The sequence below is a fragment of the Glycine soja genome, chromosome 20, assembly GCF_004193775.1.
Source record: "Glycine soja cultivar W05 chromosome 20, ASM419377v2, whole genome shotgun sequence".
In the NCBI taxonomy this organism is placed as follows: Eukaryota; Viridiplantae; Streptophyta; class Magnoliopsida; order Fabales; family Fabaceae; genus Glycine; species Glycine soja.
The window spans coordinates 418,645-431,193 of NC_041021.1; the positions used below are offsets into that span (position 1 = coordinate 418,645).

Below are 12,549 nucleotides of genomic sequence, written 5' to 3' on the forward strand. Positions count from 1 at the left end.
AATATAAACTTCTTTGATGTCCCCCCATTTCTTGAAAGCACACCATAAATCCTTTACGCCAACTTCATCAGGAAAACAGATGAAATAGAATGAAGATATGTTAGAAGTGTCCCTCCAATTTCTGGTTCGCTCCAATCGCCGCCAGTCTTGCGTTGTCGCCGTCGATGCGTTGAGGTCGTACCCTCTTCTTGCGAAACTAACATAGGACCTCTCTCTCACTGTCTCATGAAAACTCTCTCTGTTTCTCTCTCTAACTCATTCTCTCTCCTATAAAAAAAACTCTTTTGGTTGATGAAATTAATCTCTCAATGCTTAGAATTGCCAAAAACATTTGAAAGATAGTTGTATGCTACCTCTAATAGCAAAAGATTCAAGTTAGTTGATTACTATGATCTTATTAAAAATCTTTCTATGGCATGAGTTGCTAACAGTTTTGTTATATAATGCATTTTGATAATTTGGAACTAACAAGTTGTAGAAAAAGATTGTATTCCTCAACTTGATGTTTGATTACAAGGCAGCGGTATAGGCAGGGAATTAGGTCAACAGCTTTAGATTAATTTAGGCCTGGAAACTGGGGGTATAATCTCCTCTTAAATGTTGGCGGACTAATTATAGAAAGATTGTGTGGGAGATCTCTAAAATTAATAAAAGAATCTGTTCCTAGCTGTAAAAAGAAAACAGAATCAGAGGATTCGGTCTATTGCTGCAAATCAGGAACCAATCACCTTAAAAATTAGGAACTGATCACCAAAATTTTTGTGAAATAAGTTCATCTAAACTTTTTTAACTCGTGCAATGGTATATTGTTCTAACCAGCTCATAGGTTGCAAATTCTATACTGCTTGTTAATCTGGTCATTTCTTGTAAAGCCATTCTCTTTGTCTGTGCCTAATAAAAAAATTGGCAAGTCTCATCTCACTAGGTGCTATTGGTTAAATGCATCATTTGACCCTATGTCTTTGCATGACAATTAGTTGTGAATCTTGTGATGGAGGTTTGACATTTATATTTCTAGGCTTTCTTGTATATATAGTGCCTGTGTCTCTATTCCTCATCATCATTTGTGTTATGTTCATTGAAGCCTTGTTCAGTGGGAAGACATTGAGCTGACAATCAATTTGTTTTTTGTATCACAGGCTCTTGAGTTGCATAATACAGAATTGTTGAGACGTCCCATCGGAGTTGATTTGGCTGAAGAAAAAGGTGAATATACCTACAGTAGAAGGTAATCTACATATCTGCACCTATATATAATAGAACTGTGCAAGAGCATGCCTCCTGTGGCTGTCTGGTGACAAATTTTCCTGCCTAATTGCACTAGTGTAAATTTCTTATAGCATAGCCATTTTGAACAGGAGAACATTTTTGTTTTTCGTGTGCATTTGCATGGTTTACCGTGTCTTGTAATTGTATATGCTAATGCATATGCTCCTTTTATATAAGGTGCTTGGATACACTTTGCAGTAAAGAAAAGCACTTTCATGATATAGTTTTCTTTTCAGTTTTTTTTTCCAGTTAAACTCTACTCCAGCTTTTTTTCCTAACTAGTTATCTTGTGAAAAAAAAAAACTAAACTCTAAAAAAGTTTTCTTGTTAGATATTTGTTTTTTCTTTCTTTTATCAACATAAATGCTTTTAAAAATGCTTTAGTCTGTTGTATTGGAACATTTCTGTATCTTGTCTTATTCCCACATCTTCCCTTTGCTGTTTCCTTGTTAACAATTTTAGCAACTGGAGCAACTCATTCCAGAAGTGTGAAAGAGCTCAGTCTCCAACTGTATTTGTGACGGGTTTTGATAGTTCCCTTCCGGCAGAAAAGGTAATCTTTCCTCTTATCATTTTGATCTGTTACACCACTTCCTGCACAGGATTGCATGAATATCTTCCTATTGCATCATTGTTTGGTTTAACTGTATTTAATGCCTACTTTTTCCTCTCAGCTGAAAGCTAGCCTAGAAGAACATTTTGGTTCTTGTGGAGAGATTCAAAGGATATCAATTCCGACATTTCCTGATTCTGGTGCTGTTAAGGGGTATGTTTCTTGTTATGCTGTAAGTTAGGTTATAATCTGTTGTAGAATTCATGGTACAATGAAAATTGAGAGAAAAGGAGAGAGAATTTAAGAGAAACTGTAACTTTGAATTATTATTACAAATGAGTGAATGCAAGGATACAATATGTATGCTGATCTATTACAGTTGCAGTCAATTATGACTGATTTGACAGCTAACAGTATTCCTAACTAACAATCTGAACAGACTATCAACAGAGATATGTTGGCCCCTTCACAGGCCCACTAGGCTAGAATCTAGATCCACTAATCACTCTATATCCAACACCACCCCTTAAGCTCAAGGTAGTTACATAGGACAAACTTGTTGAACACTTTGAGCTTATATCTGAGAGCTTTAAACCAGACAGAGGACAGAGGCTTTGCGAGAGCATCTGCCCACTGATCATGAGGTGTAACATGATAGACCAAAAGGCTTCTGTTGAGAACCTTTTCCTGCATGAAGAAGATATTGAGCTCCATGTGTTTAGTGCGAGAGTGGACCACTGGATTGTTAGAAATCAATGAATTCAGACTACTAGTACAAGAAGGGGCTTATTTGCTTGCTTGTTTAGGAGACTGCCTGGAGGCAAATTTTATTTTCTCTATATCTTGCCTCAACTAAATAAATTCACTTAGTTCACACAAATCTCGTGATCTTTCCTTTGTGGAAGTTATCTAGATATAATGTAGTAATCTCCAAATGGATAATGTGAGATTTATTTTATTTTATTTATTTTGTTGTTACATTTACTTCTTTTTTTTTTATCTACCTTGTTTTAACAGATATAATTAGCTCTTTGTTGAATACCCGCTTGCTCTCTCTCTCTCTCTCTGATTTTGCACCAAGAGCACAAAACCCCTCTTTGAGCAGGAGACCAGGCCATAGGGGATTGAAGGCAATAGTACCTAAATTTGTCAAAAAAAAAAAAAAAACGTAGTACCTAAAATCTGGATTAATAGGGACCTCCTGGTTAAGTTTCTCTAATAGAGCCTCAAAATGTATTAGCTTGTATAAACCTTGAATGACACGTGACTGTAGAACTCTGGAAAACTTAAACTTGTGCAAGAATTAGCATGTATTGCATTCCTATCTCAAATTTTATAATTTACAGGTTTGCTCACTTGGGGTTCAAGGATGTTGTAAGTGTGAGGAAAGCTCTACATCTTGATCAAAATGAGCTAGGAGGTTTCCCCTTGAGAGTTGAAAAAGCAAAGCCTCGACGTGATAACTGGGGTATAGGCAGTGGCAGAGATGGACGTGATAACTGGGGTATAGGCAGTGGCAGAGATGGTGGTGATCATCAGTTTGGTGGAAGGGATGGAAGTGGCTATACCAGCAGAGTGGGTTGGGGGAGAAGTGGTGGTGGTGGGTGGCATTCTCTTCATTTTTCTGATGAAGACTCGGGTATTTCAATTTTCTACAATTAGCATTTTGTTTCTTTGTGTTAGAGTAGGTTGGTATCAGCATTTACTGAATTTCTTAAAAGTATGTAGACAACAATGTTCTCAGAACCGGACCGGTCATTGAACCGATGAAGACACTGGTTCAAAGGTCAATGGTTCAATTGGGGTCGAACGGTTTTAATAAAATATATTTTTTAATATTTTAATATAATATCTTAGTAATATTGAACAAAAATAACATAATGTGCATAAATTGATAATAATAAAAAGTAAACTTCACTTAAAAGTGTAATAAGTTATAATTTTTTTTAAAAACCAAAATGGCATTTTTTAAAAGTTTTTTTTTAATTTTTTTTAAGCGAAACCGGTTAACCCATTGGGTTTTGCCGGTTTTCAACTGGTTCAGCAGTTTTGAGCCGGTTTAAGAATGCACCGACTTTTAGGAAGTGTTGGACTGGACACATGACCAGTTCCCGGTCAAACCGGCCGGTCCGGTCCGGGTTTCAAAACAGTGGTAGACAATGTGTTAGTCAACCAGCTGTTATTATGGGTACCTGACTCTTATGCTGTGTTTGTGTCGTTCTGTTGTAACAGAATACAACTGATCCTGTCAGTTGCTCCTATAAAAATCAAGCCTTCCCTGTAAGATTCAGATTGGTAAATACTTAAATTAGTTACTTTTTCCAAACTTATGCTCTGTTTGGAAGAGAGGATGAAGATAGAGAGGATGAAAATAAAGGAAGATATTTGAATTAAAGTAGAGTGTAGGAAGTGTGGGATCCATACTATTTCTCCTCTATTTCTTTCCTACCAAACAAACAATGCATTATCATAGCTGTATATTTTTTTTTTAATCCGTCTATAATACCTTGGAAATCTCAGTAAGTATTATACAAAAATGTAGTATTTTCACCTGTGATTTAATCATCTGTATCATGATTAGCGTAGCCGTATACTTCCTCAACTACTGCATCATATATATCATTTCATTTTCTGATGATTTTTTTTCTCTCATGATTGTTATTTAGGGAGGAAGAACCACTCTTACTGATGACGATTATTGCAGCAGATGTTGGGAATTTTGGGTGGGTTAATTGCAGTGTCAATTGGATTGCTTTTGTGGCTACCTCGTGATTATTGCAGTGTCAGTTGGAATTGGAAAATTGGGGGTCGGTGTTAAACCGAACTAAATTGCTGTAGAACAACCTCATTTTTTTTAGTTTGGTTCATTTTTTGGATCTTGTAAAAACTGAACCCAATCAAATTGAACCGAACATTATATATGGATTTTTACTTAATATATGTTTAGCATTATGTACTATAATTTTAAACTTTTGATGGTTTATTATGTATTTCTTTTTTGTAAGATTTGTAATATGTGGTTTTTGTTGTGGTATTAGTAATATACTATAATTTTAAACTTTTAATGGTTACAAACTTGCAATGTGATATATAATGTATTTCTTCTTTTAAGATTTGTAATATGTTGTTTTTGCTGTGGTATTAATAATATGTAATTAAGTATTATTAACTCGTTATAGTTGAGATGTACGATTTACTTTTATGTTACAAAAAGATATGTCAATATTAATATGTTCATTTTTTTAGTAATAATAGACATGCAATGGAACGAGTCAAAAATTAGTTTGGTTTTCTTTCTACTAAACCATTGGTTTTAGTTCCAATACAAGTTTTTTTTTATATGTAAATATAAATGTTTTAGTCCTTATTAACATCTTTTCCTTCTTCTTCCGTTTCTTTCTTTTCTTTTTCCTCACCAACGTCTCCCTTCTCCTTTTATTTTGTGGGTTCCGTTTGTGTTTAAATCTTCTTACATAAACTAATCTTAAATATAGTCTTTCGAGGTTGCAAAGTTCAAACATGCATCTTGGACAAGACGCGGTAACTTGTAAGCAACAATTTGTGTTGGCACTCTTTGCAATGACAGGACTTACCGCATGGTTTTAATCTTCATGCATAAAACTTGTAAACATGAAAGTTGTCATTTGATTCATTTTCTGGATCACTTAATGCATCAGTCACGCACAACTGCCAAAAAAACAAAACACTAGAGCTAACATGGTAGAAGCATTTTTTTTTTTCAATTTTTTTGCCAATTTAGCAATCGTTATTTTTGTGTGTGCTAGAGAACCTAGAGCTAACATAGTTACAAGACCCAAAATACATTGTTTGACGCAACAAGATTAAAATGTTAAGAATGATGCAACAAGGTTTGATGCATTGTATATCTCCAAGCATTTAGTCATTCAACATCGTATACTGAAGAGATTTATGCATCAAGATTAAAACAATGCAGTAAGTTACTGCTGTTGAAAAGAATGCCAAACACAAATCATTACTCACGGTCTACTTCATCTTGTCTAAGAAGTGTACTTGACACAAACAGAACCCGCAAAATGAAAGGAGGAAGGAGGTGTTGATATAAGGAAAAGGAAAAGAAGGAAATGAAAAGGAGAAAGGAAAAGAAGGGGGAGGAAGAAGTAAACGGGAGAGATTTTGATAGGGACTAAACATTTGTTTTTTTTTTTTTCCTCAGGGACTAAAACATGTGTTTAAGTGTAGGAAATAAAACATAAAAATTGTGTCGTTGCGTCGTGTTGACTTAGCATCACTATTTTGCCTCATACACAACATATTAGAGGATATATAACTCTACTATAGGTACCATTTTCTTTTTCTGACTGTTATTTGTTTGACGACAATGGTTTTGCATACATGAATATATAAGCATTTACTGATCATTTACTATCACGAAAAGCATACTATATATACTAATTACTAATTAATAGGTCTCGTGCTTGTAGATGGAAGGCTTTGAAGGGCTCCGATGAAGGTGTTCACGACGAGGTAAATGCTAGATATGTTGTGGCCATAAAAGGTCATTCATATGCCCTATCTAGGTGTTACACATAGAAGAGTAAACCTCCCATGACACTTAGTTCTCCTACTTAGCTAGGTCACTCAAACAAAACAAAAAAACAAAGAGTGGGAAAAAAATGAATGTGCCATTACCCTCAAACCTAGCGGTTGTTGATGGAAGCCCTGAATGGTTTAGTAGAGCAGACAATGCATGGAAGCTAATAGCTGCAACCCTAGTTGGTAACCCTAGTTGGTCTGCAAAGTGTTCTAGGGCTCATAATCTTGTAAGGTGGAGCAGTGAAGAAGAAATGGGTAGTGAACTCAGCATTCATGTCACTCTATGCTTTTACATGTGTGTTCTTCTGTTGGGTTGTGTGGGGATACAGAATGTCTTTTGGTGATGAGCTTCTTCCTTTCTGGGGAAAGCCTGCTATGTCACTTGAGCATGCATATCTTTTCAAGAAGGCATTTTTGGGGGCCTTCCCAAATGCCACAATGTGTGTGTTTGCTGCCATCACTTTGATTCTCATTGCTGGGGCCGTGTTGGGGCACATGAACTTCTATGCTTGGATGCTTCCCTGGCCGTTCTCAACACCCACGCTTGCTCACTTGGTCATCCTTGATGTCCTCTTTTTCCGAAAGCCTTCTGTAATTGGAGCTGTTCAAGGCATGATCACTGGTTTGGTTTGCATAACCCCTGCTGCAGGTGTTGTTCAGGGATGGGCATCACTTATAATGGGACTTCTCTCAGGCTCAATTCCTTGGTTCACCATGATGGTCATCCATAAGAGATCAAAGCTACTGCAGAAGGTTGATGATACTATGGCAGTGTTCCATACTCATGCCATTGCAGAAACCCTAGGAGGACTCCTCACTGGGCTCTTTGCTGATCCAAGACTCAACCGGTTGTTCTATGGACATGATGCTCAATACGTTGTTTTCTTTTATGGTTTCGGTTCCAACAAGCTCAGCACCGGCTTCAGGCAAATGGGAGTCCAAATCCTTGGGATTATCTTTGTTATCTTTGTCAACTTCATTCGGATCTTTTTTCCATTGAGAATTTCTGAAGAGGATATGGAGATAGGTGATGAGGCTGCTCATGGTGAAGAAGCTTATGCAATCTGGGGTCAGGGTGATAAGCTTGAAAACTCAAGTTCAAAGTATGGAAGTTCATTATATAATGATGTTGAAGCTGGTGCCCCCAAGAAGAAGCGTGCTGGCACTGTTCAGATGATGTCCAACTAAATACTATATAGTATGATATGTCCTTGTCTTGCTCATGCTCTTGTTTTCAGAGACACGTATTATTAAAGTAAAATAAAAGATCGTGTCTCATTGTTGTTTGAGTCCTAGGATACAACAACTTTGTTTATTTTACTTTCCCTATGTTCGTTCTTCATAACAAATGAATAAGACTAGTAATTAACCTTCAATGCAAATGAAATTTCAGTATTAAGTAACCGTCCTATCCTTGTTGTACCCTTACCCTCCCAATCAGAAACAGAACCTTCAATGCAAATTAACATCAGATAAATTTATGTGCAACATAGCCATTGAAACCAGATTGTTGAAGAAAGAGCAGGAAAACTTGCTCTAGTGAAGTATCAGCAAGTGCTTTGGCAGGGAAGGGTATTGACTATTGAACTCTCAATTCATTGATGAATTGAATTGAAGACTTGAGAAATCAGGGATGTTGCCCACTGACTCCTGAAGAGATTGGATTACAAGGCGTGTTCAAAGCTATATACAACTAACTAGTTCAATGTCTTTATTAGTGCAGCTAGTCTTAAATGTCAATAGTCATGACTCATTTAATTATAACATCTACTTGTTTGAAATGGAACAAAGATTTTCTCATTATGAAGTTCAAATTAAAGCCACACGAAAATTATCGAGTATGAAATGTATAATAAGGGATTTGGTTGTAATAATAAACATGCAGAAAACACATGTGAAGAAACAAGAATTAATTAACAGTTGCTCAATAAATTCAATGAAATGCGTGTACATCACAATCTAATAGTTTTTATATACTTTACTTACTCATTACAAGACTATTTTTCGTATTACAACAAATTTCATTGAGACTATTTCACTATATATGCGAGGCTTCTCATATAGCGCTATATTGATTGCTGCAGTTGTAGTCTTCATGTTTCAGAAATGGTGGACTTAAGTGTAAAACAAATTTCAATAAATAAGACTATTCCACTTTGTAAGTGTTCCAAAAATGATGGACTCAAGATTGAAGCAAACTTCAATAACTCTTGCTACGGCTATATTCTTCGATCGTGTTGCGTAAAAGGTCTTCAAACTCCAATATATAAGACTCTTCCACTTTGTGAATGCTCCAGAAATGGTGGACTCAAGTTTGATTACTATGATGATAGCTCACTTGCAAATATTCTATGAGAAATTAATCTTCCAAATATTCTCTTTAATCGTACAGATATTAATCTAATAGCAATTGATCTTCTAACTTTAGATTTTGATTAGAGATCTATGAGAAATTGGAGAGCTCGCTTGCACCAAGAACTAATATCCCTGATAGCAACTCATTTAGAGTCATCCAACCAATGAATATGATATTCAAGTAGCATTCAGCTGCTAGCTAGCAGTATACAAATGGAACAAAATTATGATGTAAATTAATCAAGGAAATCACAGTTGTTTAAAGATTCATCGATCAGTGACATTCAGCTCAGGACTGGATCAAGGAACAGCAAAGGTGTTGAGATGTTTGTTGGCTTAAGGTTCTGGTGGAGGTGATTGCACAATAAGCTTGGATATGAGATCGAAGAATCTAGCAAAAAAAAAAAAAAAATCAAATAAAAATTGAAGGAATATGATCAATGGATGAAGAAGAAATTAAAATCGCTTCATGATGGAAGAGAGGACATGTCTGTAATATCTATGAATACATTGGATTAGAGTAGAATGACTAGGTTTTCTGCTTGTAAGTGTGAGAGCTGTCAAGGCATGCAAGAATATAAAGAAGTTGTGTCTAAGAGATGGGTGAGGTCAAGGTGTCTCTAGAATTTTCTATTGGTCAATGCAAATATAGTATATTATTAACTTTAATAATATTATTAAATTTTTATTTGCAAAATATAATATATTTATTAAATTTAATACATATAAATTAATCATTCATGAATGTAATTAATGTAATATTTGTTATATTTGATACATATTTATTAAACATAAAAATAAATTTTAATGTAACAGTATTATTGTAAATAATATTTATAAAAATATAGAGAAAACAGTTTTCTGTCCTTATATAGTATTATTTTTTTATTCATAAAACACTATATTATTAAATTTAATAATATTATTAAAATTATATTTCTAAAATATAATCTATTTATTAAATTTAATTTATATACTTATTAATCGTTTGACTTTTCATATGAATTTATTTATACGAAGATATATTAATATAAATAATAACAACTGTGTAATATTTAATACCTATATATAATTTAATTTTTTTTATTTCTATTATTGTTTAAAAGATTATTTTTTAAAAAATATATTTTAAAAACAGAAAAAATGTAGCATTTATTTTTTAAAATAAATAGATAGAGATTTTTTCTTATAAAATCATAATAAGAATATAAAGTTTAGATGTTTATTAAACATATGACTTTTTATACATGTATGTATGTGATAGCTATGACTACATTTGATTGAGAGAATAATGACTGTTGCGATAAAAGAGTATATTATCTCTTTGTCAACACAATTATAGTATATTATTAACTTTAATAATATCATTAAATTTATATTTGTAAAATATAATATATTTATTAAATTTAATACATATTCATTAGTCATTTGAATATAATTAATTTAATATTCATCATATTCCATACACATTTATTAAACACAAAAATAAGTTTTAATGTAATAGTATCATTGTAATTAATGTAATACTTATATAAATATATAAAACTGTTTTCTGCCCTTATATAGTATTATTTTTTTTATTTATGAGAGCACAGTATATTATTAAATTTAATATATATATATTCTTATTGATCATTTGACTTTTCATATGAGTTTATTTATTTGAATACATATTAATATAAATAATAAAATATATAATATTTAATACGTATATATAATTTTAATTTTTTTTATTTCTATTATTGTTTACAAAATTATTTTATTAAATATATTTAAAAATAGAAAATTTTGCATTTATAAAAATAAATAGATAAATAAAATTTTATCTTCTAAAATTATAATAAGAATATAATGTTTAGATATTTATTAAAAATATAACTTTTTATATGAATTCATGTATATTTAAAATTAAACACGTGACTTTTAATATACGTATGTATGCATGCTTGGAGATTTACATAGAGAATTCTATTATTTTTATTGTCTATTAAAATATTTTGCAAACTATATTCTAAAAATAGATAGATTCAAATGTAAGATTTTTATTAAACATGTAACTTTTAATTTAAATTTATGTATATTCTAATAATATTATTAATAAAAAAGTGACAAGTATATATCTTGGTAGAAAATTGACTTTTAGAATTTAGGCTGATATATATATATATATATATATATATATATATATATATATATATATATATGTATATATAATTGTAAAATTTACATATTTTGACTTTTATTTTTTAAAATATTCCTATTGAAACTTATAAATTTGAGTCAATGTTGTCCTTGTGTTAACTTGAAAGTAATATTATTAGTGTTTTATATTTTTCAAAAATTATAAATTAATTGCAGGCAAGTTAAAGGATTGAATTTTTTAACAGATAAATAACTAAAATAAATTTTCATAATTAGAGAAAGAAAAAAAATATATTTTAGCCTATTATATTTAAGATTGAATGATCAATAATGTGAATACCTAACCCTTAACCAGATTACAAGCTCATGTTGGAGCATCTAAGGGAAAAAAACATGCAATGTCAGTCAAGGGCGGAGCTAGGCCGGACATCCAACAAGGCAACTAAGGTAATGGACTTAAGCCCCAAATTTATAAGGCCTCAAATTTTTTAAATAATAGTATGATTAATATAAATTATTTTTTAAAAGCTCACAATCCTTGTTTTAGTTTTTGCAAATGAAAAGTCATTCAAGAGTCACAATTTCAATTGACTATTGGTACGGTTCCAACATTAATGCAATTTAATTTTCTTTTGACAAAAAAAAAATATCATTTTTGGATCAATCTTTCCGTTTTCTCTCTAGTTTCTCTATTTTGAGTTCTCTTCTATTACATTCAAGCAATTATTTGACTTTTCAACTTTCATATAAACATATTCTAATCCGTGAATTGGTATACATTATATTAAGTGATCAACTCCAATGCTTCATCTCCAAGTGACAAAGAGGATACTCACAAACGTTGCTAGCATATCAAATTCTCAATATGTTTAATCATTTCACTCATTTACTTTGCATTTTAATTTATAAAATAATTAATTGAATTGAAATTAAATTGAATGAATATTTACAAATTACAATTATTACATCTCATTTTTTTATTGTTTATCGATGCAAGTAAAGTGATTGTTGCTACGATTTAGACTTTATTTTGAATACTCATAAATGTGAGGTGGATAGTCATAAAGAAATAAAAGATTTTATAATTTGAGTTCATATCCATTAAATTCTAACATAAAAACATAAATTGAAACGGATATTAATTTAATACAATGCAATTATATTCCTTTATGAGTGAAAATTATTTAATTCTTGAATAAAATATAATGTAATAATTTTAAAACAAACGTAAAAATTTACTGCTCGACATACAACTGTACCGGGTTGTACCCCAAAAAAATACAACTGTATACAATGAATGAGATGCTAATTTTTCAACTAGGCCATTGCATGTTACAATATACTTATTGCTTCCACTATCCAAAGTAATCTTTTTGATGAAAAATTTCCAAAACAAGAGGTAAATTACCAACCATTCCATATCGATCTTTCACATATAGTAATTAACCCTTGATTCCCTTATAAAAAAATTGAAGAAAATAGAATTGCTTTGATTCTCTACATTTCCCATTATTAAATAAATTATATATATCAAAACAATTTGTACAATGTACTTACTCTCATTTTTTTACCTGAGTCACAAACCATGCACCCCACACTAATCACTCCTCGTCGTTAAAAGGGTGAGAGAGAAAGTGAACAATATATTGATTGAA

At 31.9% G+C, this 12,549-nt stretch overlaps 2 protein-coding genes across 24 annotated transcripts in view; both read left to right on the forward strand.

The window, feature by feature from the left end:
• Positions 1 to 4,859, forward strand: part of LOC114403614 (protein gar2-like) — a 51,393-nt gene extending 46,534 nt beyond the window's left edge. For 21 of the 23 annotated variants that reach the window (XM_028366671.1, XM_028366661.1, XM_028366667.1 and 18 more), the window contains 5 exons: positions 1,140 to 1,228; positions 1,723 to 1,822; positions 1,944 to 2,035; positions 3,169 to 3,461; positions 4,489 to 4,859. In XM_028366671.1, coding sequence (XP_028222472.1) covers positions 1,140 to 1,228; positions 1,723 to 1,822; positions 1,944 to 2,035; positions 3,169 to 3,461; positions 4,489 to 4,511 — 597 coding nt within the window. In that variant the 3' untranslated portion in view covers positions 4,512 to 4,859. The remainder of the gene's footprint in view (positions 1 to 1,139; positions 1,229 to 1,722; positions 1,823 to 1,943; positions 2,036 to 3,168; positions 3,462 to 4,488) is intronic. The other 2 variants (XM_028366669.1, XM_028366662.1) reach the window with 2 other exon arrangements.
• A 431-nt stretch (positions 4,860 to 5,290) lies between these two features.
• Positions 5,291 to 7,724, forward strand: LOC114403103 (ammonium transporter 3 member 1-like). Its single transcript, XM_028365835.1, has one exon. It carries the CDS (start codon positions 6,671 to 6,673, stop codon positions 7,583 to 7,585), a length of 915 nt encoding a protein of 304 aa, XP_028221636.1. The 5' UTR covers positions 5,291 to 6,670; the 3' UTR covers positions 7,586 to 7,724.
• The last annotated feature ends 4,825 nt before the right edge of the window (positions 7,725 to 12,549 follow it).